The 27723-nt window shown below is 36.7% G+C and overlaps 2 protein-coding genes, 1 long non-coding RNA gene and 1 pseudogene across 4 annotated transcripts in view; 3 read left to right on the forward strand and 1 right to left on the reverse strand.

Moving 5' to 3' along the window:
- Window positions 1-2221, forward strand: part of KAT2B (lysine acetyltransferase 2B) — a 97616-nt gene extending 95395 nt beyond the window's left edge. The window contains exon 18 of one of the 2 annotated variants that reach the window (XM_036099149.2): window positions 147-2221. In XM_036099149.2, coding sequence (XP_035955042.2) covers window positions 147-340 — 194 coding nt within the window. In that variant the 3' untranslated portion in view covers window positions 341-2221. The remainder of the gene's footprint in view (window positions 1-146) is intronic. The other variant, XM_036099158.2, reaches the window with a different exon arrangement.
- A 7410-nt stretch (window positions 2222-9631) lies between these two features.
- SGO1 (shugoshin 1) lies at window positions 9632-23403 on the reverse strand. Its single transcript, XM_078072271.1, has 8 exons — window positions 23247-23403; window positions 21035-21183; window positions 20757-20953; window positions 17120-17187; window positions 15299-15357; window positions 13499-14305; window positions 10960-11146; window positions 9632-10738 (listed from the first exon to the last, which is right to left on the reverse strand). The coding sequence occupies exons 2-8, from the start codon at window positions 21174-21176 to the stop codon at window positions 10597-10599; spliced, it is 1602 nt and encodes a 533-aa protein (XP_077928397.1). The 5' UTR covers window positions 21177-21183; window positions 23247-23403; the 3' UTR covers window positions 9632-10596.
- Window positions 23404-23470: 67 nt separating this feature from the next.
- Window positions 23471-27723, forward strand: part of LOC118542128 (uncharacterized) — a 199677-nt gene continuing 195424 nt past the window's right edge. Inside the window, exon 1 of the long non-coding RNA XR_013443569.1 lies at window positions 23471-23644. This is a non-coding gene — a long non-coding RNA (uncharacterized LOC118542128). The remainder of the gene's footprint in view (window positions 23645-27723) is intronic.
- LOC144378759 (cytochrome c oxidase assembly protein COX18, mitochondrial pseudogene) lies at window positions 25878-26574 on the forward strand (annotated as a pseudogene).

Genomic DNA, 27723 nt, shown 5'->3' on the forward strand with positions numbered 1-27723 from the left:
TTCCTTGATCGTGTCTCTTAAGCAAGGGCATTGGGATGGTAAAAATGTAGCCAGACTGATGACATAGATTTCTCTCCCTGTCTCCCTTTTGTCAGCTAGTGTTTAAAAGGAGTCAAAGATTGCTAATATTTTTTTTTCCTGTGCAGATCTGAAAACCATGAGCGAACGCCTCAAGAATAGGTACTACGTGTCTAAGAAATTATTCATGGCAGACTTACAGCGAGTCTTTACCAATTGCAAAGAGTACAACCCCCCTGAGAGTGAATACTACAAATGTGCCAATATCCTGGAGAAATTCTTCTTCAGTAAAATTAAGGAAGCTGGATTAATTGACAAGTGATTTTTTTCCCCCTCTGCTTCTTAGAAACTCATCAAGCAGTGTGCCTAAAGCAAGGTGGTTTAGTTTTATAAAGAATTGGACATAATGTATTGAAGATACTTGTAAATGTAATAATTAGCACTTTTGAAAAACAAACAGAAAACCTCCTCTTAGCTTTTCAGATATGTATTTAAATTGAAGTCATAGAACATTTTTATTTTATGGAATAGATTTTAATCTATTTACTACTATTAATGTACATTTTCTATGGCATGTCCATTAGCTGAATATTCAATAATAGATGATCAGGGGTTTCCTCAACACCTGTGTATGAGGAGATTGCACATAGTACCAAGATTTGGGGGAATGCAGAAACTTTTCAAACCATGAATGTTTCCATTTTTTTCTAATGGAATGTGAGAGTTTATTTTTATTTTATTCTGAAGGACTTTAAGGAAGGGATACATGATAAAAAGCTTGTAAAAGGTAAAATATGTGATGTTTGAAGTCTCATTGTAGACTTTTTATATATATATTTTTAAAAACACTCATCTAGATGAGGTGCTTTGAGCAGTTCTGAAAAATGCAGTTCCAGAAAAGCAACTGCTTTGATTCCTAAGGAAGAAATTCTAAATAATGCACACTTTTTTATAAGCATCTGGATTTTTGATAATTCTGTCTACCTACAATAAACTTGTGAGCACATAACCACTATTTTAATAATTATTTTCTCTACACAAATGTGTAATATTATATTTGACTTTGCTTATGCAGGCCATAAGTTCCAAAAGGCAATCTCCTGATGCACAAAGGCATACATTTAAAAACACTGGAGATTGAATCAACATGCTTTAATAAGAAAAGATGCATAATCTACATATGTATCAAATTTGGTGAATCCTTGTTCTAACAAATAAGGATTTTTTCCCTTTTCTATGATATACACAACCCCACTGATAATGTATTATATGAACATTTTTCCTTTTGCATCTTCCAGACTGTATTCATTGTCTGAGGTGAATTAAATCACCAAGATTTGCTGTCAGTATTTTAACACCTGTATTGGAAGACAGACCCAGGGTAATATCCCACTAAAATCCATCATACAACCTTACTAACCTGTCTTGGGATTCCAGCTTAGTGCTTGGATTTATTTCCTGATTAACACTACATAAGTGGGACATCTGCCATCCCGACTCTGGGAGAACCAACTAATATCAAACAAAAGAAGGCCATTTTGATGGTCTTTGACACTAATTTTTATGATACAAATTTATAAACTGATTTTTGTAAAGGACTAGGTTTTAAAAGTGTATTTAACTTGATGTTTTTTATCAGCGTAATAAATGAATTAAAATGGTCATTAAATAGTTTTCAGAAACAGTTGCCAGAGATAATCTGCATGAAGGAAAAAAACCTGCAAATGGCTGTTGAGTGGGAAGTATTGTTTTTAATATGTAAGAGATATTCAGAATGCTCACACTGAAAAATGCCTCAACTTTTGTAAGTGTAAGAAACCACCTTGAGTGGCATCTAGATTTCTAATGAAGAATGATGATACAGTTTGGATTAAGTATCTTGGACTGGTTTTAAACAGTGCTTTGTCCTGAATCTGCCAAAGCATCTGTCCAGCTTGGTATCCTGTGAAAGTTTTTTATTTTCTGGGTAGACATTCTTATAGAGTATTGTCTTTAAAATCAGATTGTCTCTTCTATATTGAAAGCATTTTTATGTTTTCTAATTTAAAAATTAATATTTTCTTATAGATATTGTGCAATAAAGCTGAAGTAGGATGTGTGGTTTTTGCAAATGCTTTAACAGCGGATAAAATTTTACATTTGTAAAATTAATATATTGTACTGGTACAACATAGTTTTAAATTATATTTTAAAAGGCTCTCAATTTGGTGTTGTGTTTTCTTCTTCTAGCCTATTAAATTTAACAGGGCAAGTGTATGATCCGGTTGATGACCATCGACTATATCCATAATTCTTAGATTTTAGGCATTTTGTTGAAGATGTTTAGAATTGTTGCATTTGTTGGAAGTTTCGTAAAACTTCATGCCCACCGGTGGGAGAATTCCATGAGGAGACACTTGAGTGTGTCTGGGTCTTGAGTGGTTCACTGCATCCTGCCCACTGTCACTCATTAAACGAAGAAAAAAAAATCCTACTGAAAGAAGAGTGTTACTGGTTTAGAAATTAGACGGTTTTTCCCCAGTTTTTCTTTGTGCATCTGTGAAATAGATGAATGAAGAGACAGATAAAAATACAGCTGATTCTTACACATCTCCTCATGAGCTTCTAATGTTACTCAAAAGGCTGACTGCAGGAGAGAATACAGTATCCTCTTGGGGGTATGAGAGAACCCACCAAAGAATACCTTTTCTTTCTGAATCCTGAACCAACTGAGAAGTCAAAAGAATAAGGCATATGATGACCAGAATATCTTTATTAATAATAAAATGGATATTGGAGAATGTGGCTTTATGTATCTGTGGAAAGTGGGCTAATACTGAACCCCAGAATGTGCTTGGCTCGCCAGCAGCTTGGCACCACTGCCACTTCCCTCCAAGGGCAGGGCCTTTACCGTTGAGCTCAGTGCATGGCCAACAGCAGTGGTGCTCTGAAGGCAGGCCAGCTCCGAGAGGCACAGGCAGGGAGCAGCCACACAGTGCAGTCCCAGGGCCTCACGGTAACTCATCAACCAGGGGGAGGAGTGAATAAGGGCAGAGGGAGGCCAGGGGGTGATGTCCCTCCTTCTACTGAAATATAAACATCTGGATTGGAGAATAGGTCTCCTTCCCACTCATATCCCATATATCCATATCAAAAATCGCTATAAAGTTGTATTGTTCAACATATGTGAAAACTGGTTGTATTCGTTAGAATAGTGAAAAGAAGACTTTGAGGATTTCATATTACCTGGAAGTAAAATTTAAAATTATGAAACCTAAGAAGTAGAAACAACATCAGTCTGAGGCACTATGGACAGGTTAATAATGTGTCACCCCCCCTTTTTTTTTTTTTAAAGATTTTATTTATTTGACAGAGACACAGCGAGAGAGGGAACACAAGCAGGGGGAGTGGGGGAGAGGGAGAAGCAGGCTTCCCGCGGAGCAGGGAGCCCGATGCGGGGCTTGATCCCAGGGCCTTGGGACCATGACCTGAGCTGAAGGCAGACGCTTAACGACTGAGCCACCCAGGTGCCCCTGTGTCACCCCTTTTAGCTGATAGTCTTCAGACCAACCCTCACTGTTTTAAGAGATTCTAAGAGCTGTACAAGGCAAGTTTGTTGGAGGCAGCCCGTGACTTTTTCCATGATGTTCTGCCCTGGTCTGCGCCAGCCCTCGTTAACTAGCATTCTCCTCTTAGCAAAGTAGAAACGATACTTTGAAGGGAGAGCTTCAACAAAGTAAATGGAAGATGCTGAGAGGAGGTGAGGGAACACCCGTAAGTATCATGAAAAGTTTTCTAATGTAATTTATGTATATTTATGCCTTGGTTTCTTTATGGGAGCATCTTTAATTTTTTTGTGGAAAAAAGTTAACAAAGACAAAGCTGGAGATTTTCTGTGGGTTTATTAAAAAGCAGTATATTTCAACAAGGCAGAGAAAAGCAAGGAATACAAAAGTCAGTGTTCCTACTCCCTCTTGTTATGGGAAGTCCAACACAACCTTGGCAGAATTAGTTTAAAAAGATGAAAAACTACACGACTAATGTGTGTGTGTGTGTAATTTTCTGAGCTGAACTGAAGGTTGTCAGTTTTAATTTATGTAGGTTTGAAGTTCTTTAAGAGAAATCCCTTGGAGAATTTGTTGGAAAGTAGGAACCTTCTCAAAATCATGCACGTATTCATGCATATGCACTTTCTGCATACCACTTCACTTGGTTTTTGGGCCCTTTCTAAAATTCACTGGTCTCTATTCTTTGCTGTTAACTACCCATTTTCTACAGTTAAGAGATGGGTATCCTATTTATGCTTGAAAATATCTAAGAACAGAAAATCTGCCTTTTTGTCCAGTAGGGCAGTACAGCAGCAGGATAGGCAAAGGGTTATAAGAAAGTGCCTAAGTTTGGTTAATATTGGTTGTTTTAAAGAGTTGAATAGAATACACACATGGTTTATACAAATCTTGTGACCAAGTTCTAATTCAGACCTTTTTTTTCCCCATACAATGTTATTAATTCAGTGTGCCAGGACTGCTTCTACTCCTCAACACACTCACACTTGTATAGTTGTAGCTTGTTTTGTGGAAAGCTCAACATCCCCTCCTGTATTTTTTAACATTAAAAAAAAAATTAAAGTATAATTAACAATAAACATGCAATACAACACAATATCATATAAAGCACATATAATAAAATACACAGGTCTTAGGTGTAAGGAACAAGAAATATCAATCCTACACAAACTCAGAAAACAGATGTGGGAAGACTTCTGAAATCATTTTATGAGGGCCAGTATTGTTACCCTGATACTGAAGCCAGGAAAAGAATTCTAAGAAAACTATACAACACAACCCTCACAAACACAGATGCAGAGATCTTTAACAAAATACTAGCAAATGGAATTCAGCGATATATAAAAATTATAAGAGATCATGACCAAGTGGGGTGCATCTGATTAAGTCAAGGTTTACACTGAAAATTCATTAATTAACTATATGAATAGCATAAAGGAGAACAAAACACGTTCATCTCAATAGATGCAGATAAAGCATTTGACAAAAGCTCAACACCCATTCATAATTTAATAGAAAAACTAGCAAACAGAGTAAGAGGAAACTTCCTCAGTATGATAAAGGTTATTAATAAAAATGTACAGTCAACATCACAGTAATGCTGAAAAACCAAATGCTTCCAAGGTTGAGATTAAGGCAAAGATGTCTGCTCTCATTACTTTGATTTAACATTATAGCAGAGGTTCTAGTGAGTGCAGTTAGGCAAGAAAGGGCACACAAGTTAGAAGTGAACTGTATTTGTAGACAATAAGGTAATGTACATTAAAAAATTCTAAGGAATCTACATAAAAATAGAACTAGTGAGTGAATTTAGCAAAGTCTATATATGAAAATCAATTGCATTTACGTAAACTAGCAGCCAACAAGTGAAAATGAATTTTAAAAATACATTTATATTGGGGCGCCTGGGTGGCTCAGTTGGTTAAGAGACTGCCTTCAGCTCAGGTCATGATCCTGGAGTTCCAGGATCGAGTCCCGCATCAGGCTCCCTGCTCAGCAGGGAGTCTGCTTCTCCCTCTGATCCTCCTCCCTCTCATGCTCTCTGTCTCTCATTCTTTCTCTCTCAAATACATAAATAAAATCTTTAAAAAAAAATTAAAAAAAAATATATTTACATTAAGTCAACAGTATGAAATGCTTAGGATAAATTAACAAAATATGAGCAAAGATTAGACAAGACTTCTCAACAGCAAAATTAAGACCATAAGAAAATGAAATGTTGGGAGAAGTAACTGTCAATCTACATCAACAAGAGTGAGGGGAAAAATTAAATTTGTTTCTAGAAAAAAGAATTTGGCCCTCATCAAAATGACTTATAAATGCTTCAGAAACGTGGACTTTGGTAAGTCAAGTGTACAAATTAAGCCATTTCAGGATAGCCATTTATTTTATTTTATTTTTAAAGATTTTATTTATTGACAGAGAGACAGCCAGAGAAGGAACACAAGCAGGGGGAGTGGGAGAGGGAGAAGCAGGCTTCCCGCAGAGCAGGGAGCCTTATGCGCAGCTGGATCCCAGGACCCTGGGATCATGACCTGAGCCGAAGGCAGATGCTTAATGACTGAGCCACCCAGGCACCCCAGGATAGCCGTTTAATAAAAGTAGAAATAAAGACAACTCCACCAATCCAGTGGTAAACCGTAAAGAAGAAGAAAAAGGCAGAGTAGATAGCATAAAAATATTTGATAGAAATAAATCAAATCATAGGAGTTATCACAATAAATGGACTTAATTTGCTAGGTAAAAGATGACAATTCAGTTTTGACCAAAACCAAAAATCTAGTAATATGCTCATTAATGAGATACATCTAAAACATTAACATAGGAAGGCTTAAAGAAATGGAAAGAAAAATGATATAGTAAAATACTAATATTAACCATATACAGGAAAATATTAACCATATATAAGTTGCCTTAGCTATATAAGATATTAAAACAGCATTCTGAGGGAAAAAGAATGACTACAACAGTGATAAAAGGAACAGTTCACTAGGAAAATGAAATCAATAAATCCAGAAATTTTGTGGAAGATGTTATACTTTTAAGCAAATGATGAAACAATCAGAAAAAATTGGTAAAGCTATGAAAAATTTGAAAACGTTATACAACATTACATTCAACAATTAGAGAATTTATATTTTTTTTCTAGCACACACTGTTAAACATTTATAAAATCTGACAACTTACTAGTCACAAAAGATTTAACATATACCAAAGAATCAACACCATACAAATAATCTTTTGATGTATTCCAAAAAGAATAGAAGTCAATAACAAAAAATAACAATAGAAATCTCCACTTCGGTATGAAAAAAATGATTTTACATAACTGACAGGTCAAAAAAGAAATCACAAAGTTAAAAAATACTTGAGAGCGCCTTTGAAATCAAAGTTAAGGAGATATATATATAAAACACGCTGAAGAGGTCATGCAGTAAAACTAAGAGGCAAAAATGTATGCCTTTAAAAACATGTTAATAAGGAAGACTAGGGGCACCTGGCTGGCTCAGTCAGTGGAGCATGCAATTCTTGATCTTAGGGTCAGGACTCAAGAGTTTGAGTCATATATTGGATGGAGAGATTACTTAAAATTACAATCTTTAAAAAAAGGAAGGCTAGACATCAAGGAGCTAGATAGAAGTTAGAAAATGACAACATAAACCCAAAGAATGTGAACAAAGAAAATAATAGAAATTAATAAAGTAGAAAATGAAAAAACTGAGGATCAACAAAAGCTGGTCTTTTGAAAAGATTAACAAAATGGAAAAGATTAACAACTAACAAAATAGATTCAATACAAAAGAAAGCAGGCACAAATAGGCAATAAAAAAGTGACATAACTAGATAGTACAGAGATTGGAAAAATTTAAGAAATACTGTAACATCATTAAATAAAACAGATAAATATGCAATTCCTAAGAAAAAGGTAATTTAGCTAAATAGAATCAAGAAGAATTAGAGAATTTATAATCATTTAAAAAACCAAGACAAAAATTTGCCCACAAAACAGGATAAAATAGTTTTAATGGCAAGTTTTACCAAACCTGAATTGGTAACAATTTGTTCCACAGAGCAAAAAGAGAAGGTTCTCAACTAATTTTATGAGGCTAGTATGGCCTTGCTACCAAAAATATATATGGGAAAGGATATAGGCAAATTTTACTTGTGATCATAGGTATAAAAAATCCTAAGCAAAATATTAGCAAACCAATTCCATCTATTTCTTTAAAAACAAATGTGACAAGAAAAAGTACGGGAAAAACTTCATGACATTGGATTTGGCAATGATTTCTTGGGTATAACAATCAAAAGCAAAGACGAGGAAAAATTGATAAACTGGACTTAATCAAAATTAATAACTTCTGTGCATCAAAGGATACTCCACCAATAAAAAGCTAACCCACATAATGGGGGAAAACATTTGCAAATTACATATCTGATAAGGGATTAATATCTAGAACGTTTAAGGAACTCCTAAGATTCAACACAAAAACAACCCAATTCAAAAACAGGCATAGGACTTGAACAGACATTTTTCTGAAGGTATACAAACGGACAATAAGCATATGAAAAGATGCTTAACATCATTAATCATTAATGTAATGCAAGTCAATATACCACAATGAGATGCCACTTCACACCAATAGGATAGGTATTGTGGAAAAAACGCACAAAAGTATTAGCAAGGATGTGGAATAATTGGAACCCCTATGCATTGCTGGTGGGAATATAAAATGGTGCAGCCACTCTAGAACACAGTATGTTGGTTCATCAAAATACAGAATTACCATATAATCAACAATTCTACTTCTGGGTATATATTTAAAAATTAAAAGCAGGAACTCAAATAGATCTTTGTATTAGCATATACATAAAAAGTGGAAACAACCCAGATGTCCACTGAGAGATAAACAAAATCTGCTACATATACCCAATGGAATACTACTCAGTATTCTAGGACTTGAATACTTGAAAAAGGAATGAAATTCTGTTAGGTGCAGACATGGATAAGTGAAATAAGCCAGACACAAAAGGACAAGTACTGTACGATTCCATTTATATGAGTTACCTGGAATAGTCAAATTCATAGAGACAGAAAGTAGAATAGTTACTAGGGTATGGGGGGGTGGGTAAATGGGGAGTTACTGTTTAATGGGTACAGGATTTCAGTTTGGGATGATGAAAAAGTTCTGCAGATTGATAATGGTGATGGTGATGGACAATGTGAATGTATGTAATGCTACTGAACTATACACTTAAAAACGATCAAAATGATAAGTATTTTACCACTAAACTACAAACAAAAAAATGTGACTATACAGTACCCAGCCCATTGCTTGACAAATAAACCAACAGAAAGAAACTTCAGTGTCAAAGACAGCAGATAGATTAATCAATGAATAGTGCTGGGACAATGGGCTATTCTCCGGAAAATGAAATAAAATCAGATCTCCATTTGACAAAATACCAAACGGTTTAAAGACCCAAGTGAAAAAGAAAAACTACAAATTTTCGAGAAAAACCTTAAGGGAAAAGGTGATAGAGGACATCAATATTTAAAATTCCTGAATATCAAAAAAACATAAGGTAAAAATAAAGTAGAAACAGATAGTTATAGCACATGTAAATAAAGACAAGGAATACTATCTAGGATATATAAAGAGCCCATTCTATTAAGAAAAAGACACGCTAGCTAAAAAGTGGGCAAAGTACACAATAAGCAATTCATAAAAGGAATGAGTGACCAATAAACATTTGAATTCTCATAAGTAATGAACTCAAATGAGATAAAATAAATAATTAAAACAAAGAGAAACCATTTCACATTCATTGCCATAGGTAATTTCAATGTCCAATAATACCAAGTGATAGTGTGTGGGAAAACTGGAACTTACATGTTGCTGACAGGAGAGTTATACACTTCTTGTGTCAGGAAAATTGGTACAACCACTTTAGAGAGTAACTCCCCTTCTAGGTATCAACTCCATGGAAACTTATTCACATGTGTGCAAGAATGTAGAATATTCACCACAGCACTAACTTGTAATAATGAAAAAAGTGGAAGCAAATTATCTCTCAAAAGAATAAGTCTAGTTTATTTATATAATAAAATACTATACAACAATGAAAATAATCTACATCTGCCAACATGGATAAATCTCAAAAATAATGGTGAGTTAAAACTTGGTTGCAAAAAAATATATACAATATAACATTCATGTAAAATGTTAAAATATAAAACAATTCTTAACAGTGTATGGGTAAATGCTACAGCAAGAATACAGAAATATTAAAAATGCAATCACCCGATAGAGAGCTTTCTGTGGTGATGGAAATATTCTTTATCTGCATTGACCCCAACATGGTAACCACTAATTAGGGAACTATCCTGAAAGTCCAAGACATAACAACTTGTGATTTTGCTGAGGTATCACTGAACAATGTACACACACTGCTTGGTATTCAGAGCTAGTCACTTACCTAGTCCCTGAGCCTAAGCAACCATTAATTCTTTAATAATGATCTCACATTTTATTTGAAATTTTAAATACAACAGTGGTATAAGGGATCCACAAACAACTTAGGGTATACCCTACTATGCATGCCAAGGATTTATTTTATTCAAATGTTATATAAAGAGTTTCAAAAGATCCTTGGCCTGTCCAAAAATCATTCATTCTAGTATTTTCCATTTAAGGGAAAAATAAAGGCACCAGAAGCTTATAATTAAAACATCTTAATTTGATTACTCATTTCTAAAATTTTTGCAGAAGATACATTCTGAGTAAAACTAAGAGTTTTAGGCAGTTTAAGAAATAGGGCTTAAGTCCAGTTATTTATATTTAAAAGAAAAAATAAACCAAATTTATTAATGGTATAAAAAAAAAGCATCACATTTGAAGTACAGTTTTGAAGAAATTTCCATGATCTAGAGTTTGGTCAAAGAGTATTCCATGGCAACAGTTCAACCCTATTGTGTACTATCTTAGAGATTCTCCCTTGGAGAGATAGAAGGAAGTGTAACAGGATGAATTTAAACAGCATCCAACAAACACTTCACTGTATTTGCTTCATACTTTTTTTTTTTAGAACTGCGTCTGGAATCCTTTTTCTGTTTGAAAATCGGAGAATTCAAGAAACACAAATCTGTAAAAGGGTCTCCTCTTCTCAGTTTCCTATAAGGGTAAAAAGAACTCTTAAGCATAATTATAAACATCCCAATACTAATTCACTCTTCAATATAAACTTATTGTAAAATATGCCAGTGCCAATATTCCCACTTCAGTTTTTAATCAAAATTTTATATTTCAACCAGACTCATTCTTGAAAAAAGCTCCAAACCTTACTCCCCCCACATGTATCATTAGAGGTGGGGTCCCACAAATCAAATACTTACGAAGCGAGTGTGGGTTCCTTATAGTTCATACTGACTGCGCACCTGCGCTTAGGCAGCAACACTGCTGGGCTTTCTTTCTTTTTTGGAGAAAGAGAAAGTTTTCTGATTTTCACCTCAGGATACAAGGGGACATTGGTGATATCCTTCAGGCTACAATGAGGTGAGCGGTGAGTTTTAGGTAGTGCACCTATAAAAACAACTTTTACTGAATATGGTTCCAAATGAAAGAAAAAAAAAACCACAGGAACTAAAATTGTGTGCAATTACACATCCTAAACATATACAAATCCAGCATTTTATAATAGATTTTTTTAACCCATTCATTTTTTCATCCCAGATAACACTGAAATATTACTGTGGATGTGAAGAACTGATACAACAAGTTACTAAAACTTAAAATTCTTTAAAAAAAAATTACAATTCTTTAACGATAACGTGGGCATAATGAATTACTTTCAATTATGGAATTGCATTTTAGTTCCACCTTGCTCTGTAGAATCATCAAGGCCTCCATCTTTTTCAATACCAAAATTTATCAATTGGCTTCCTACAGTCTTAAGCCACTTAGGGGCACCTGGTGGCTCAGGTGTTAAGCGTCTGCCTTCGGCTCAGGTCATGATCCCAGGGTCCTGGGATCGAGTCCCACATCGGGCTCCCTGCTCCGCGGAAAGCCTGCTTCTCCCTCTCCCCTGCTTGTGTTCCCTCTCTCGCTGTGTCTCTCTCTGTCAAATAAATAAATAAAATCTTAAAAAAAAAAAGCCACTTAAACTCACTTTATTAAATAAATGAGAATTCTACACCATAGCCTCTGTGGAGACTAGCAGGATAGGGGTTCACTCTGGTAAAGCTAATATGTTAAAAAAGTTACCCAATGTTTTTCCTATCATAGGCATCCGAGTTATTCTACTTTGGAGCTAGATCTGTATTGAGTGACAGGTACTCAGCACACAGAAGGACACTATAAGACAATCTCTTCACACAGCTTTAAAAAGGCAAATTGTTTTTCGTAGTCAAACTATAACTGTAAAATGCCTATATTTAGCAACCAGGGTTATCTAGGTTTCAAATACTGTCTTTTTTTGTCCCCACATAAGTACACTGTACTATACTAATTATTCCAACTTTTAGTTTGGAAAATATGGCTAAGCAACATCCGATCAGTTGCTATATTCTGGAACAGTACTTCTCAAAATTTATATATATACAAATTCCCCAGGGAACTTGTTAAAAAGATGCAGATTCTGATTCAAGGGTATGGCCTCAGATTCTGCATTTTTAAGAGGTTTCACGTAATGGTGATGCTGATGATCTGGGGATTAAACTCTGACACTATAGTAGAGTGTAATTTTTTTTTTTTAAACTTATTGTGTAAAATTTCAAGGATACACAAATACAGAGACAACAATAATAATGAAACCCCAGTTACCTAGCTTCAATAATTATCAACATTTCGCCGGTCTTGTTTGATTTTGTAACATTATTATAGCATATTAAAAAAACCCTGCATTTGTATACTACCACTGCCTAACTGGTTGACCTTGGAAAGTCATTTAAATTTTTTAGGTTTAAGTTTCCTTATAAATAATACAAACATGGTAATACCTACACTTCATAGAGTTTTTCTTTTTTCTTTTTTTTTTGAGGTTTTAATTTATTTGACAGAGAGAGAGCACAAGCAGGGGGAGAGGGAGAAGCAGGCTTCCCGCGGAGCAGGGAGTCCACTGCGGGGCTCGATCCCAGGACCCTGAGATCATGACCTGAGCCAAAGGCAGACGCTTAACTGACTGAGCCACCCAGGTGCCCCTTCATAGAGTTTTTCTGAGTATCAAATGAAATAGCATGACAATGTTTTAGGAATGCTACAACTTGACCAAACAAATTAGTTTAACCACACTAACTAAATTTTCCAGATGAGAATCTTTGTGGGCAGATGCAGGCTCTATCATCAACTTTTGAACCATGCCTACTTTTGATCTAATAAAGGCAAGATTTTTCTAAGTCACAGTTTTTAGGTGTCTTACAAATGTCTTAGAGAAGAATACTAAGCCTATCAACTGAGGAAAAAGTTTGGTCTAGCCACCTTTCATTACCTAGAATGAATCAATTTATAATCATGGTTCCTGTCAAACTGAATATGAAGCAAAACCATTAAAATGACAGGTCACTGGATTCAAATTTGATTTCATTTTCAAGGGCCTGTTTCAGGTGAGTGTATAAAAGATATTTTAATTCAACCTAACTCCACCAAAAAGTTTTTCCTTATGTTGGAAGGCTTCATTTACTAAAAATAAAAATGCTTTCTCTGTAAAAAGTAGTATTTGTTTTTAAAGAAGATTTAAATTAGCTTAAAGTAGGTCATAGCCATACAATTGTGATTTCCATCCCAGGCCCCCATTGTTTAATCAGAACTTCCCCCAGAGACAGATGGCAAGTCTCTAATCTCCCCCAGAGAAACAGATGGTAAGTATAGCATATAAGCATCAGGAGTGATCATTTATTATAAACATTAAAAATGCAGGCAAACAAGTAGATCACTTACTTATAGGAGTTTTTGTAAGCTTAGAATCCTCCATCTCTTTTTCATCCCTGTATTTTAGTGCTCTTTTAGGTCGAGACCTGGCGACTGGGCTCCTATCTGATTCACTGGAGAGATCTTGACTGTACTTGCAAGTGGGCAAATAGAGGTCATCAGAATCATCTCCTGAACCACTTGATTCATAGACGCTCACTTCAAATTCATTGTTGTTTTCTTCTCTGTTAGAATCATTGCTCATTTTTTGTCGGAAAGGAGTGAGATGAATACCCTCTTCCAAGTTAAAATTGTAAGCATCACTGGAAATGACAGATTCATCCAACTTTTTTTTGGAAACAGTTTTTTTGTTTTCACTTTTGCTCCCTTTATACTTTGATACAGATTTTGATTTTCTCCTTCTGTTAGTTTTTCTTTTCTCTTCTCCTCTTCTTCCTTGTGCACCTCTGTGCTTATTTTCAGTTTGTTCAAATTTATATTCTAAAATGTTTTCTTTTGTTTTAGCAGGTCTTCCTGGGTCAATCAGCTTTGGTGATAAGTTAATTTGATCCTTATTCCATTGACAAACACTTTGTTCTACGTTTTCTGTTATGTGCATGTTTACTAGTGGGTCTACACATCTTTCAGATTCAAAGGGCTGCACTGAGAAATGACTGATTTCAAAATCATCCAAGGTATTGAACTGACATAGATTGTTGAGATGTTTCTTTAAACTCCGACGGACAGATACAGTTCTAGGTAAGACATTATCAGCAGATTTATCTTCATCTGAATCCAAATCAAATCCCAGTCTATCTTGAGAAATAGGTATTTGCTCTGAGAATTTAAAAAATAAATGAGAAAAATAGTTTTACTTTATGAAAACTTTAATTTCAGAAATCTTAGAACTCAAAATTAAAAATGGAATAAATGAAAAGTCATTCTGTAGTTTCTCCACATTGGCTCTAAGTAAATACAAATCTGGGGAACTTAATACTGCCATCTATTTATTTGGCAATGATCAATTGATGGCTTCTATCTGACTTGTGAAAGACTCTTATATAACCTTCGAAAATATTCTAACTGGGGGTTTTGTGTGTCCCCGATTTAAAGGTTTCAAGAAAAACTAGTAGGCTATATGTATCTACGTGTATGGGATTCAGTGGAAAAGAACCTCATATTTTAAAGTAGTACAAGTACACTTGAGAAAGTGGGAGCTAAGGTGTTCTTTGAAAATGAGTAAGATTGGGATAATTGCAAAGCCCTTCAGGTAAGAAATATAATCTGTATTTTTAGGAAAAGTGAGGATATTTGGTTCTGCTTATTCAAATGCTATCCCTTCTTCAAAGCTTAGTTCAAGTAGAAAGGATTGATATTTGAGAATAGGGACATGTCAATTTAGAAGTGGAAAGAATGGCATGGCTTTGGAGGTCAGCTTTGAGTTTAAACACTAGCTTTTACCATTCGGGCCACTTCTTGTAAGATACTTTACTTCTTTGAGTCTATATAAAGTGGGACCAACTGTACCTACAGTCCAAGTTGTTGTGAGGGTCAAGTGACAGAATGTATGTAAAATGGCTAACACAGAGCTTGGCACATAGTAGGGCTCAGTAAATTGCAGCCGTTTATAGCTGATTATAGATTTGGCAAAATAAATGGAAGTATTTTAAAACTGTTATTATTCTGTGTAAAATAAACAGATTTGCTTTGAGCAGAAGAATGCCAGATGAGCAAATTAAAAAGTTAAAAAAATACTAGAGAAATTTGTTACTTGTTCACAAAGATCTCATCTTCCCCTTAATAGTACTTTTAGATTTTCGCTTGAATTACCTTCTATTTGGAATGATTCTCCTTGTCCTGGAAGGTGAGCTTCCTGAAGAGGAACTTGTCTAGCCAATGAAAAATAGAAATTTATTTAACAATTTTATAATAAAAACAAATTTAAGATTTTCTTAAGATTAAAATTTTCTCTTTAGTATCATTTCATAATTCTATTTTAAATCAGTGTATCTGTTCAGTTTCAAAGAAAAAAAAACATTTATGCTGATTATATGGAGGCTGGTTTGTTATGACTGACATTCAACTCCCACTGGAAGAACTACCTTATCAATGAAGACATGCCATAACCCATAATTTCATTTACCTGGAGAAACAGCCAATCGGTATTGACTTATAAAATCTATTATAGAAATGGAATCTGATTACTCTTTATCAGCCTGCTTCATCATTAGCTGAGCTATGATCTTTTTTTTCTTTTCTTGGTAGTTTATGTTTTTATGATGCCTAACTACTGACTCCTCTAAAGTTAATCCTATTTATTTTAAAAAATCTTGTCCCCCTTTGGCTCATGAAACAATTTTCTTTATGCTTTAATACTATGACTGGCTGTTTCACCCTAATTTTATTCTTTATTCCCTATAGAGAATTTTTCCCTCTAAACATTGAAAATCAAATACAGGTTTAGGTAAGTTATGGTAACTAATTAACAATTTCAGGAATCTTATAGAAAGTCAATTACCCCATCTTACTTTTTGACCATTACATAAATATTTTGTCAGATCTTACAGTTCAACTATTTTCAACTATTCATGATTAAAATTAATATGGGGATAGAAAGCATCTTAGTGATTACTTTTGTGAAGAGAAGGGCATAGACTTGAAAGGGATAGGAGGAGATGGCTTATGGCAATGGTTCTAATTGGGGATAATTATATGGATACATGGCACTGTCTGGAGACATTTTTGCTTCTCATAACTGGGGGAGGGAAGTGCCACTGACATTTAGTGGTAGAGGCCAAGGATGCTGCTAAATGTCCCACAATGCTTAGGATAGCCCTCCACAACAAAGGATGATCTGGCCTAAAATGTCAATAATGCTGAAACTAAGAAAGCCCAGCTAGAGTGACAGCAGTGCTCTATATCATAATTGAGATTTTGGTTCCACAGGTGTATATATTAGTCAAACTCATTAAACTGTGTAATTAAGATCTGTGCATTTTACTATATATAATTATATCTCAATAATTCATAAGCAAAGTATACTTGATCTAACAGAAGGGGAGGAGGGTATATGGGGGTCTGACTATATTTAGGAATGAATTGGATTAGCAAGACAGGGTGATAGCTGTGTTAAACATGATGTTTTATTATATTTCGTTTCTAAACCAGACTATTTATAGTACTGGCAAAATACCATCATTTGAATAACCAATCCTTAGAATAAAAACATGATATAAGAAAAATATAACTGAAGAAATTCAGTTATATTTAAATAACTAGCTTATTCCTAGACATCAGAAAAGTAAACATAAGAAAGTTTTGGCTTGGCTAAATGTAACAATATCAATGTATATTTTTTTAAATACATTTTTAGAAGAGAAAACATCAGACTCCAAACACAAGAATCTGTATTATGCAAATTTTCTTTCGTAAATGCATCACAGAATTAAATCTTTCTTGATATTAGTAATCATAATAATAAAAATTTTTTATTATTTTTATTAAAATATAATATTTGTTTCAGGGGTACAGGTCTGTGATTCATCAGTCTTACACAATTCACAGCGCTCACCATAGCACATACCCTCTCCAATGTCCATCACCCAGCCACCCCTTCCCTCCCACCCCCCAATAATGAAATTTGATACTAACTTCACAAATAAATCCCCAGAGTTGTTGTCACTATTGGAGTCCATTCCAGAGGGACATATTTCCTGGTTCTGTTAATATATTAAAACAAAGAAAATGGTGGTACAATTGAAATATTCATAACAAAGCATTCATTTATTTAACAATAAAAACATGTGCACACTCTATATGGTGTCAGGCTCTGTTCTAGAAACTAGATCTATAGCAGCTTAAAAATAGATTTAAGTCCAACCCTCATAAAGCTTAATTCTAGTGTAGGGAGAGAAAAATTTAAAATGAAGGGAAAGAGATATATAAATAATTATTTCAGATATTGATAAAGTGTTATGAAGGAAATACTCAGAGTTGAAGTGACAGAGTACTTGAGGTTGGAGGGTTCTCTTAGATAGGGTGACTTTCATCTGAAATCTAAAGAATGCAGAGGAACCAGCCATTGAAAGAGCAGGGAAAGAAAAAGTGGTAGAAACAGCAAATACAAAAGTCATGGTGTAGGAAAAACCTTGCTGTGTTTAGAAAAGAAAGGCCATTGTGGCTGGAGTCATCTATGACCTGTCTCATAGTGAGAACAGTAGGGCATGTGCGCACAGAGGCCACATAATGTGGGGCCTTGGGAGTCCATGAGTTTGGATTTTAGTCTAAGTGTGATGGGAAGTCATGTAAATGTTAAGCAGGAAAGTAAAATGATCTAAGTTTTAAGAAGATCAGTCTGGCCACTGTGTGAAACATGGATTGAAAGGGGCCAAGAGCAGGAGTTAGGAAGTCATTGTAGTAAATCTAGCAAGACATTCATATTAGCTAGGACTTGAGTCCTATGGCTACAGAGGTAAAGCCCAGTGGAAGGTGTTAAGAGAACAAAGTGTGCTGAGATTGAATAGGGGTGGAGGTGGGGACAGTGAGGGAGAGGGAAGCCTCTTTGGTTTTGACTTGAGCAAATGGATAGGTTGTTTTATGAGATGAGTAAGACTCAGAGGCAGAAATATACAATATCTTTGGGAGAGGGAAAATAAAGAGTTGTACTTTGTACAAAATATGTTTGAGATCCTTTATAAGTATTTAAGTAGATATATCAAAAAGTAGTTGTGTGTGTGTGTTGAGCTATAAATTTGGAAGTCATCAGCAGACAGATAGTATTTAAAGCTGTGGGAGGGGGATAAGATAAGATGGGTCTAGGACAATGGACATTTGAAAGTAAAGAAGAAGCAAGCAAAGGAGGCTGACTTGGAACAGTCAGAAAGGTAGGACAACCAGGAGAGTATGATAGTAAGAAAGCTGAGAGATCAAAGTATGTTGTTTATTACTTCAAGGTCAAGAAGAAAGAGAAGTGGCCACTAAAAATGGGGGTTGTGGGCACCTGGCACAGTGACCATAGAACGATGGGGATAAAAGCCAGGTAAGAGTAAGTTCAAATGTAAATGGAAGCTGAGGAAGTGAAGACAGTAAGTGCACTGTTCTCTCTGCTAAAGTTCTGCTGTGAAGGGAAGCAGAGAAATGAGTAGAGGGATGTGAAACCAGGAGAGGTTTCATTTATTTTCTTTTCCTCTTAAGGGAAGAGATACTAAAGCACATTTGTATGATGGCTAGAATGATTCAGCCAAGAAGGAAATACGTGTTGAAAGAACACAAACTTTTAGGAGCAAAGTCCTAGAGATGAGAAAAAGGGAATCTGATGCACAGCGGAGGTCTCAGCCTTCCATAGGAGCAGAGGCACTTCTGCCACTGTGACAGGAGGAAAGATGAAGAACAGCAAAGACACAGGCAGATTTGTAGATTTGTATCAGGAAGGTGAAAGCTCCAGACAGATTCCTTAGAGATCACTCTAATTTAGTTCAGTTGTTTTTTTGAATTTGATGCACATAAAAGATGCTGACATTACGATAGGTTAAAACTGTTCAAGAGAAAACAACTAGAAATTTAATCCTGTTAAAAGTCTTCAATTTATTTTCAGTATAGCTAATGTTCTAAATTTAAGTAGTAGTATTACTGAAGGTAAATAAAGGAGAATATTTAACTACAGAATAATATAATTTATTTTTATTTGTTTTTATTTTTTTAGACTTTTTTTTTAAAAGATTTATTTACTTATTTGAGAGAGAGAGAGAGCACAAGAGAGGGGAGGGTCAGAGGGAGAAGCAGACTCCCCGCTGAGCAGAGAGCCCAATGCAGGACTCAATCCCACAACACTGAGATCATGACCTGAGCCGAAGGCAGACGCTTAACCGACTGAGCCACCCAGGCATCCCCAGAATAATATAATTTAATAACAAGTTACTAAAAAGATTCATTATAAAATTTAGGGAAGAAAAGGCTATTAGAAATTACTTTGTGATTAATCCCTATAAGCTAACTATTGTCAGCCAAGAAAAACATCCTTCTTATTAAAACATTTTAAGCTTTTCCATCACTGATAAATTGACTTGATGAGCATGGAAGCACGAGTATAGAATGATGGTTGAGAGAGAGTGACACATGTAGCAAGTATATGGCAGAAAACAAACTGATGTTTTAAATGCTAAGAACAATTTTGCCCAGCAACTAATAATATGTTTTAATAAATACTCAAAAATCATTGATAAATGTCAAAAGGCCTGCAATAATAGAATTCTTCCCACTGTTTTTGTGATTATCTTATCAGGTACTCATTTTTCACTATTCTATATGATTCCATCAAAAGCTTAGGAAAGGGAAAAGGAAGATTCAAATATCTTTGGAGGGATTTTTTTTTTCCTCACTAGTTGACTAAACAAGGAAAAGAAAAAAAATTAGGAAAGATTATATTCTGAAGGGAAAAAAAAAACCCTTTTAAAAATAATCTAACCCTCACATGAAGGAAATTATATCAAATCTTTATAGACAATTCTCTGCTACACTGTATATGCATGTATTGCATATATATGCATATGTACATTCCCTGTATCATACACAGAAAAAAATATGTAATCATCTTAGGTACAGGGAAGCAAGAACTCTTTCATTGACTCCCCCTGTCAGCAGAGAGGTGACTTTATTCCTTTCCTGAGTCTATATCCCCTAATCACTATGGTCTGGCTTTCTTCTCTGGTTTCCTGGCCCAAGTGCCAACACAACTGTCTTCACCAGCATAGCAAACAGATGGCCAACCAGGAAGAAAGTAAACTGTTTCTGTTAATACCCAGTTAATGTGTAGTTTTCCTTATTTAACCAACTCGTAGTAAAAATGACTCTTCAAAAAGCACTTAAATACCGCCCTCCCAAATTAAGGTATTTCTTATAAAACCTTACTAAATGTAACAAAACTACATAGAAAAGGTAAGATTTATACCACTGATTAAAACTTCTGGACTAGCCCGCATCAAGTACCACTTTCAGACCTTTAGGTATCTTTGATTCACTTAGCTGAACAGTCGAAGGGACCAGCAGTGCAACAGGCTAAACTAGTTCTTCTGCACCTTGTCTTGCTACCTGCTTTCAGAACCAAGTTATACAAGCTCAAGCCTCAATCACGTATGTGCTTGAAGTTTTCTTAACTGGTGAGAGATGTTTTAATCAATTCACTGATAACAGAGCTATGAGTAATTAATTTAAATAACGTAACTGATCTAAATTGCCAATTCATGGCTGTCACATTTTTTCCTCAGAAATTCACCATTTGTAATAAAAATACCTGAGCAGTTTCTTCTGTTTGTTGTGCAGTTAGTTTTTCTTTCAATGCGTATAGCTGACATGTGAGGTAGTAACATTCTCTTCTCAGTTGGAGGATGATATCTTGGGCTTCTCTCACTTTGGATTTTTCATTTTGCAAAGCTAAAACTAACATTCTGTTGTTGTCTTGGTAGTTTTTTAGCAGTGTAGAAGTGTTGGCTAAAAGAGGATAAAATTTTTTTTATTATGTATTAAATCTAAACTTAAAAAGTGATGCAAAAGCACATGAAAATCTCTTACAGATTATTTGGCATGGCGCAGTTATAAAAGACTTTCGTTTGCCAATCTCTGCCAAATTTTTATTCCTTTTCTCTTTCATCCGTTTCTTTATGTCTTCAAGACTGTCTTGAAAGGACTTTTTAAGGCACCTTTCCTTGGCCATCTTCTGCCTGGGAATTTAAAACAATAAAAAGTAAGTTTTCTAAGAGATAATATCATCAAATATAAAACAAGATTGAAAACACAGGTTGTTCACAGAGAATGGATTAAATAGACGTAGTAACTGTAGAGTTAGCTTAAAGAAGATGGCTAACCTAGTAATAACTTAGATTTTGCAGCTTTTAAATCTCATTAATATTTTGGCATAATATTAGCCTCTTCAGGTACTTTATAAGCAAGGTTAATAAGTACGCATTTCAACCCAAAGACTCTGTAATATGCCACTATTTATTCTTTAACAAATACTCACCGGGGGTTTACTATATACTAGGCATTATGGGAAATACTTAATATTATATTTTGATGTTATTATTATTTATGTTTCCTACAATGTTTATGACTAACATTTAGTGTTTTAGTGTTTACTAGACTTAAAGCATTAGTTCAGAGGTAATCATATATGTGGGCTTTGTTTTCCAGTTCTGCTCTATATTATTAATTTATCAGATTAGGTCACTTGATTAACTCTTTCTTCCACACTCTTTTAAGCCAATACTTAAGATATAGCACATACTCTCAAGAAAGTCAAGGTGATCTTCAGAGGTTTAATTAAACTATGTAGCACTATATACAATTTTAATAGGCTACTATAACAATTTTAGAGCTAGAAGGAATAGGTACTGAGGCAGGGGAACATGCCAGTTTTCTCAAAGTTATTTTTAAAACTCAGGTCTGCTAGCTCCTAGTAAGTCATGAATATAGCAAACAACACAATAAATAATGATTGTTCTACATAGTTAAAAGTAGCAAAACAAGTGCTGATAGTGTCATATGCTACTTAGTGTATTAATACATAAATACACTCAAATCTTTCAATGCAGCAAATCAGATTTGCTTCAATATTCTGCTACTAAGCATATCAAACTACTTTTCATGAATATCTTTTACCCTAGATTGCACTTTGCAGATCTTAAAATTGCAAAAATAATTCTTGTTTCCTACAACTACATATACACTACAAAAGATACCTCCATCTCCTCTAAGTTAGTCAAATATTTTACTCAATCTTACATTTTCTTGAGTATTTTCTCCAGGCCTTACTTATTTTCCTCTAAACACTGGGGGTGTTAAATATAGATACTGTAAATCTCATTATTTTCTCTCTGACAGTGTAGATACAACATATGCTGAGATGTGTCTAGTAGAGCAGGCACAACTATTTTTTTTTAAAGCACTAATGTTAAGTGGGTTGTATAAGACAATGTATCACAATGGAATTTTTGAAGTTGGAACTGGAGATGTTTGAGAGCCATACAGATTAAGTAACCGATCAAGTTAGTTTAGCAAAGCCTTACCTAAAAAACTTTGTTATTACCTTTAACCAACTTAAAATCACAAAAGAAATTTGCCCTATCAGAAGTTCCCTGTCCAGGCCGATGGTATTAACAGGGGGTGTGGTGGGGGGAGCGAATGAAAACAGGTCAGTGTGGGATTAGAGTCCGTGTGCATTCAGGTAAAGGGTCTGGATTCAGACGAACCTGGAATATTTGATCTCCGTCATAATTCTTTCATCATTCCTGCTGCTGAAGCAGCGAGGTAGGACACTGATCAGTGCTAGCTACTCCAGGATAACCGAAGAAGGAAAACAAGGTCAACGGTATCGCGCTGCACAAAGAACAGCTGCCAGTTTGTGTGCCCTTACATTAAGCCTGGCTTTTAACTACTGTAAATGCTTTTACACATCACTTAATCCACAAAATTCTGCAAGGCATGAGGTTAGGGTACCCCAGTAGTTTACAGAAGAGGAAATTGGAGCGTCGGAAAGCGCAAGTCGGGTGGATGAACACAGGCACCGGATCAATCCCACGCCACAGCCTGAGCTTCTGGACACCGAACTTGGAACGACAGAGACACCCCTGAAAATAGAGGAACAGGGACCACAACACCCCTGTTCCACACCTGAAAAACCTGTGGCCTCCTCTTTCTCCGGAGGGCTCAGGTAAAGTCGGGGGGGGGGGGGTTGCCGGAAGAGGGCCCGGAAACCCTCCTCCCACAGGCACGTCCAAAACAGTACCTTGGCCACCACTTCTGCCGCAGCTGTCGCCCTCCTCCTTACATTCCAAAGTTCCGCGAGGCGGTCCGACCGGTGTATCCCGCGCTTCGGACCCTCCGGGTCTAGGTTCTGTCTACTGTCGCCCGCCGGCTAACACGGCCACATTCGAAATTCTCCGCCGTGCTCACCCATTGGCTGGCTGAGAGGTGGTCACGTGAGGCGACGGCGCAGCGAAGGACGCATCAGAGTCCCGCCCTACCGGGTACCTCACGTGACTCACTCCGAGCATTCACATCCGGGCGTCTACTGCTCCCCGGTCCCGGGAGGGCGGAGTCACTAGTCTGCGCGGTGACCTGTCGCCACTTTTTTGATCAGAGTCGTTGGCTTTTAGGGGTGGAGCCGCTGCGAGATCTTTAAGGGTGCGTATTTTAGGGCATTCAAAAGCTTCCTGTTTAGTCTAGCAGCTTCCCGTCTTTGAGATTGTACTCGTGGGCTCCCTCTTGTGAGAAGAATCTCCTTGATTGTTTGCCCGCTCAAGCAGTCGACCTGCTGCACAGAGGCATCTGGTAGGGCCATTAAAGCCAAAATAGTTAGCACATTTTGGATTAACGGGATATTAGGGAAGTTCCAGATATCTGAAATATTCAGCTCCAGTTTCTTTGTCTGGCTACCTCTGGCTCTTTAACCCTCGGGAAATGGCACTGGCATCCACACAGCTACTGACCCAGAAGTCTGGGAAATTTTCCTTACTGGTTTTTTTATTCTCCCTCACCCTTTCCATGCCCTGTCAGTCACCCAGTCCTGTCAATTCTACCTTTTAAGTATTTTTTTCACGTCCAAACCCCACTATTTTCCATACAGCCAAATACCTAATCTCTTTCTATGGACTGTGTACCAGTAGCTACTCTGACCGCAGACTCCACTCCCTTATGTTCTTCATAGAGTGATATTTTGACAAAGCAAATATGATTGAGTATGAAGCACTTATATGACTCCCCACTGCATTTAAGATGGAGTTCAAACTCCTAAAGATGTTTGGTCTTTAAAGAGCCCTGTGGTTTCTAGTTTCACCTCTTCTGAATTTTCTTTCATTTCCTTGTAATTCATCTTGCTACTTTTGCCCATGCTGTTTTTTTTTTTTAAAGATTTTATTTATTTGAGAGAGAGACAGACAGTGACAGAGATAGCAAGAGAGCACAAGCAGGGAGGAGAGGGAGAAGCAGGCTCCTGCCCAGCAGGGAGCCGGACGTGGGACTCCATCCCAGGACCTCCAGATCATGACCCCAGCCGAAGGCAGACGCTCAACTCACTGAGCCACCCAGGTGCCCCTGCCCATGCTGTTTTGTTAAGAGCAGTCTTTCCTCCCCCTGGGCCCACTTAGTCTTATTCATGCTGCAGGTCTCATTGTAGAGGTGAATTATCTGTCCCCAAAGCCCCCTTAATAGCTTGCTTTGTACATCCTGGTGTCCTGCATGCACTTTTCCTTTGGTACCCCGTGTAGCAGTGACTTGTCATTCATTGCCTATTTATTCAACTTGCATAAAGCTAGGAACTATATATGTCTGTTTATAGTTAAGTATTCAGCATCTGTTGGGGCACCTGGGTGGCTCAGATGGTTAAGCGTCTGCCCCTGGGCTCAGGTCATGATCCTAGGGTCCTGGGATCGAGCCCCGCATGGGCTCCCTGCTTGGCGGGGAGCCTGCTTCTCCCTCTCCCTCTACTGTTCCCCCTACTTGTGCTCTCTCGCTCTCTCTGTCAAATAAATAAAATCTTAAAAAAAAAAGTATTCAGCATCTATTTAGCAATTTGCTATTAGTAGATATTCACTGGGACAAAAGAAGAATAAGTAAATGAAACCTAAGCAATTGTTTTGAATTTAGGCATCAATTCATCATGAAGGTTTTTTTTTTTTTTTTAAGATAACTAACATTCACATCCTTATCCTTGTCTAGGCCTCACCTCACGCCTTCTTGGCTTGAGTGGAAGAGATTAGAACATCTGTTTTTAGCCAACAACTTGTTCTCCCAGTGTTACGAGCCAGGTCACTTCCATTAGTTTACTACTCTGGGCAATGTGGCTTATATGTGTAGAAGCATCAAGAAGAAAGGATCAGGGCAGACATGCTGTGCCGGCTTGGAGGTAGGTGGCCACGGCTACTGCCTGCACTGCAGCTCAGGGCCTTGGGCCTGCTGCTTGCGCCAACCTCAACAGGCGGCATTAATCAGTCTGCCCTGCTGGTGTGGGTGGTGGCGTCAGTCTCTGCAGTTGGCTCAGGTGGCCCTGGCAGCGGTTAGGGGCCCTGGCCACCTTGGCACATGTGCAGGGCGCGTTGGAGTTGCTACTCGGTGTGCATACCGCCATAGGTCTGCCCTGGTGGACCTGCATTGGCCTCACCACTGTGGCCCAACACTGCGTAGTCACGTGTCTACCACACGACATCCTGGCCAAGGTGGAAAATTTGCAGCCAGAAAAAAAAAAACAAACATTGCAAGGCATCTTAACCAAGAAGCTGCAGTTCGTACAAATCAGTTGAGGTGGTCCAAAAGATTTGCTAGGCTCACTTATCTAAAGAATATGTGGAGGCTTGGGGCACCTGGGTGGCTTAGTTGGTTAAGCCGAGGACTCTTGATTTTGACCATGTCAGGGTTGTGAGACAGAGCCCCAGCCTCGGGCTCCATGCTGAGCGGGTTGAGCCTGCTTGGGATTCTCTCTCTCCTTCTATCTCTGCCCACCCCCACCCCACCCTCATTGCACTCTCCATCTCTTAAAAAAAAAAAAAAAAAAAAAAGAATATGCGGAGGCTTTTTTCAGAACTGTACGTTTGGGATAACTGCCACCCTTTGAAAGCCACTGTGTTGGTCTGGATTCAGTTTCTGTTGTGGATCTTCATGTCTGTTACTCTCCAGAATTTTAGCAGAGGGGCAACACATTCAGAAGCAGGGATTTCCATTCAGGAACCACTTAGCTTACTGATGGGGTCCTGTAGTTTCCTGACCTCACTGCACCACTTGGGTTCTGCTTATCTCCGCTGGTGTCATCAGTTTATTAAAGTGGAGATTTTTGCTCTGCAAAAAATTGGAATGTCTCCTTTTCAGACATATGTTGCATACTTTATGCGGTATCAGTGTTCATGATTCCACCTGCTGTGACAGTACCTTCATTGATTGTCTTCCACTGGTTATGCTCCAGCTTCACCGGCCTTTCATAGAACTTACTGCTGTGTTCTAGGTTTTGCCAAGTTTGCTGAATGCTGGTGACCAAGTCACCAGATTCAGATATTCCTTATAAGGACCTCTTCACTGCCTTTTACACTAAGTTCATTTAAAGAAAAGGACATGCTTTTCAGTAATTTCGAAACAATTGCCAAGTGTTACTATCACAATATATTTAGGCTTAGAAATTCAGATGTGATTTAATTTGTTTTTATTTAAAATTATGAATTGTGTGAAGTACTATGGTTAAGATATAATCCAAATATATTTGACAACACTTAAAATCTTTTAAGTGCTAGAAATGTATGCTTAATTCTATCCTAAAGGGACACTGGGTGGCTCAGTCAGTTAAGCGTCTGCCTTTGGCTCAGGTCATGATCCCAGGGTCCTAGGATCGAGTCCTACAAAGGGCTCCTTGCTCGGTGGGGAGCCTGCTTCTCCCTCTGCTTGCCATTCCCCCTGCTGGTGTGCTCTTTCTCTCTCTCTCTCTGACAAATATATAAAATCTTTAAAAAAAAAAAAATTGTATCCTAAAAACACAAAAGTAGAATCGAAGTGTCTAATTCTGCTTATAAAATTACTAGAGGCAACAGAACTTTGGAAAACAGGATTAAATACTGGATGATGTCAAATTATACTGACCAGTCTCATACATTAAAGCTTTATAAAGTAAGAGAATCCAGTGAGGTGATTCTTAAAATTTTGGAGGTGTGGAGGATCATAGGCCCATTTGCACATCTGCTAAAGCTATGGTTTTCTTTTCAGAAAAATCCTGGGACTCAAAACATGGGGGCCTTCATTGATGACCCCCCCTTACCCCTCCCCAAGACTTTCTGGTAATTCCTGGTTAAGAAATCTTATTCTAATGGAACACACAATGATGATGAGTTAATGTGTGACTTTTATAAAATGAACTTGAGGTACATGCAATAGAGTAGTCCTTACAAGAAAGTACCTAATGTAGTAGGTGATATTGCCTTTCAACACTGTTCTGAAAGAATACAAAAAGGGTACATTCCTTTTCTATAACTAAAGAAGTCTGGAATAGAGTGTAACACTAAGTACTGCTAGAGCCCAAAGTGGAAAATCTTAAGCATTAAGTTTGTTTAGTTAAAGGAAGAAAATCAAAAGGGCAGCTACCTATTATGGAGGTGATTTTATAAACTTTATTTGGAATGATTAAGTACTCTAACGGGTTTCAACTATGATAGATGTTTAATATAGGAAAAATTAATAGGTAATATAAATTGTGGATCCAGTTGTTTGCTTGTTTGATTTGAAAAGAT

Source organism: Halichoerus grypus, chromosome 1 (assembly GCF_964656455.1).
Source record: "Halichoerus grypus chromosome 1, mHalGry1.hap1.1, whole genome shotgun sequence".
Taxonomy (NCBI): domain Eukaryota; kingdom Metazoa; phylum Chordata; class Mammalia; order Carnivora; family Phocidae; genus Halichoerus; species Halichoerus grypus.

Coding starts and splice junctions, on each gene's coding strand:
- SGO1 (XM_078072271.1), bottom strand. CDS start 21,176: ATGGCCAAGGAAAGGTGCCTTAAAAAGTCCTTTCAAGACAGTCTTGAA. Junction 11,147..13,498: donor GCTTACAAAAACTCCTATAA/GTAAGTGATCTA, acceptor TTGTTTTTATAG/GTGCACTACCTAAAACTCAC. Junction 10,739..10,959: donor AAGGAACCCACACTCGCTTC/GTAAGTATTTGA, acceptor TTACCCTTATAG/GAAACTGAGAAGAGGAGACC.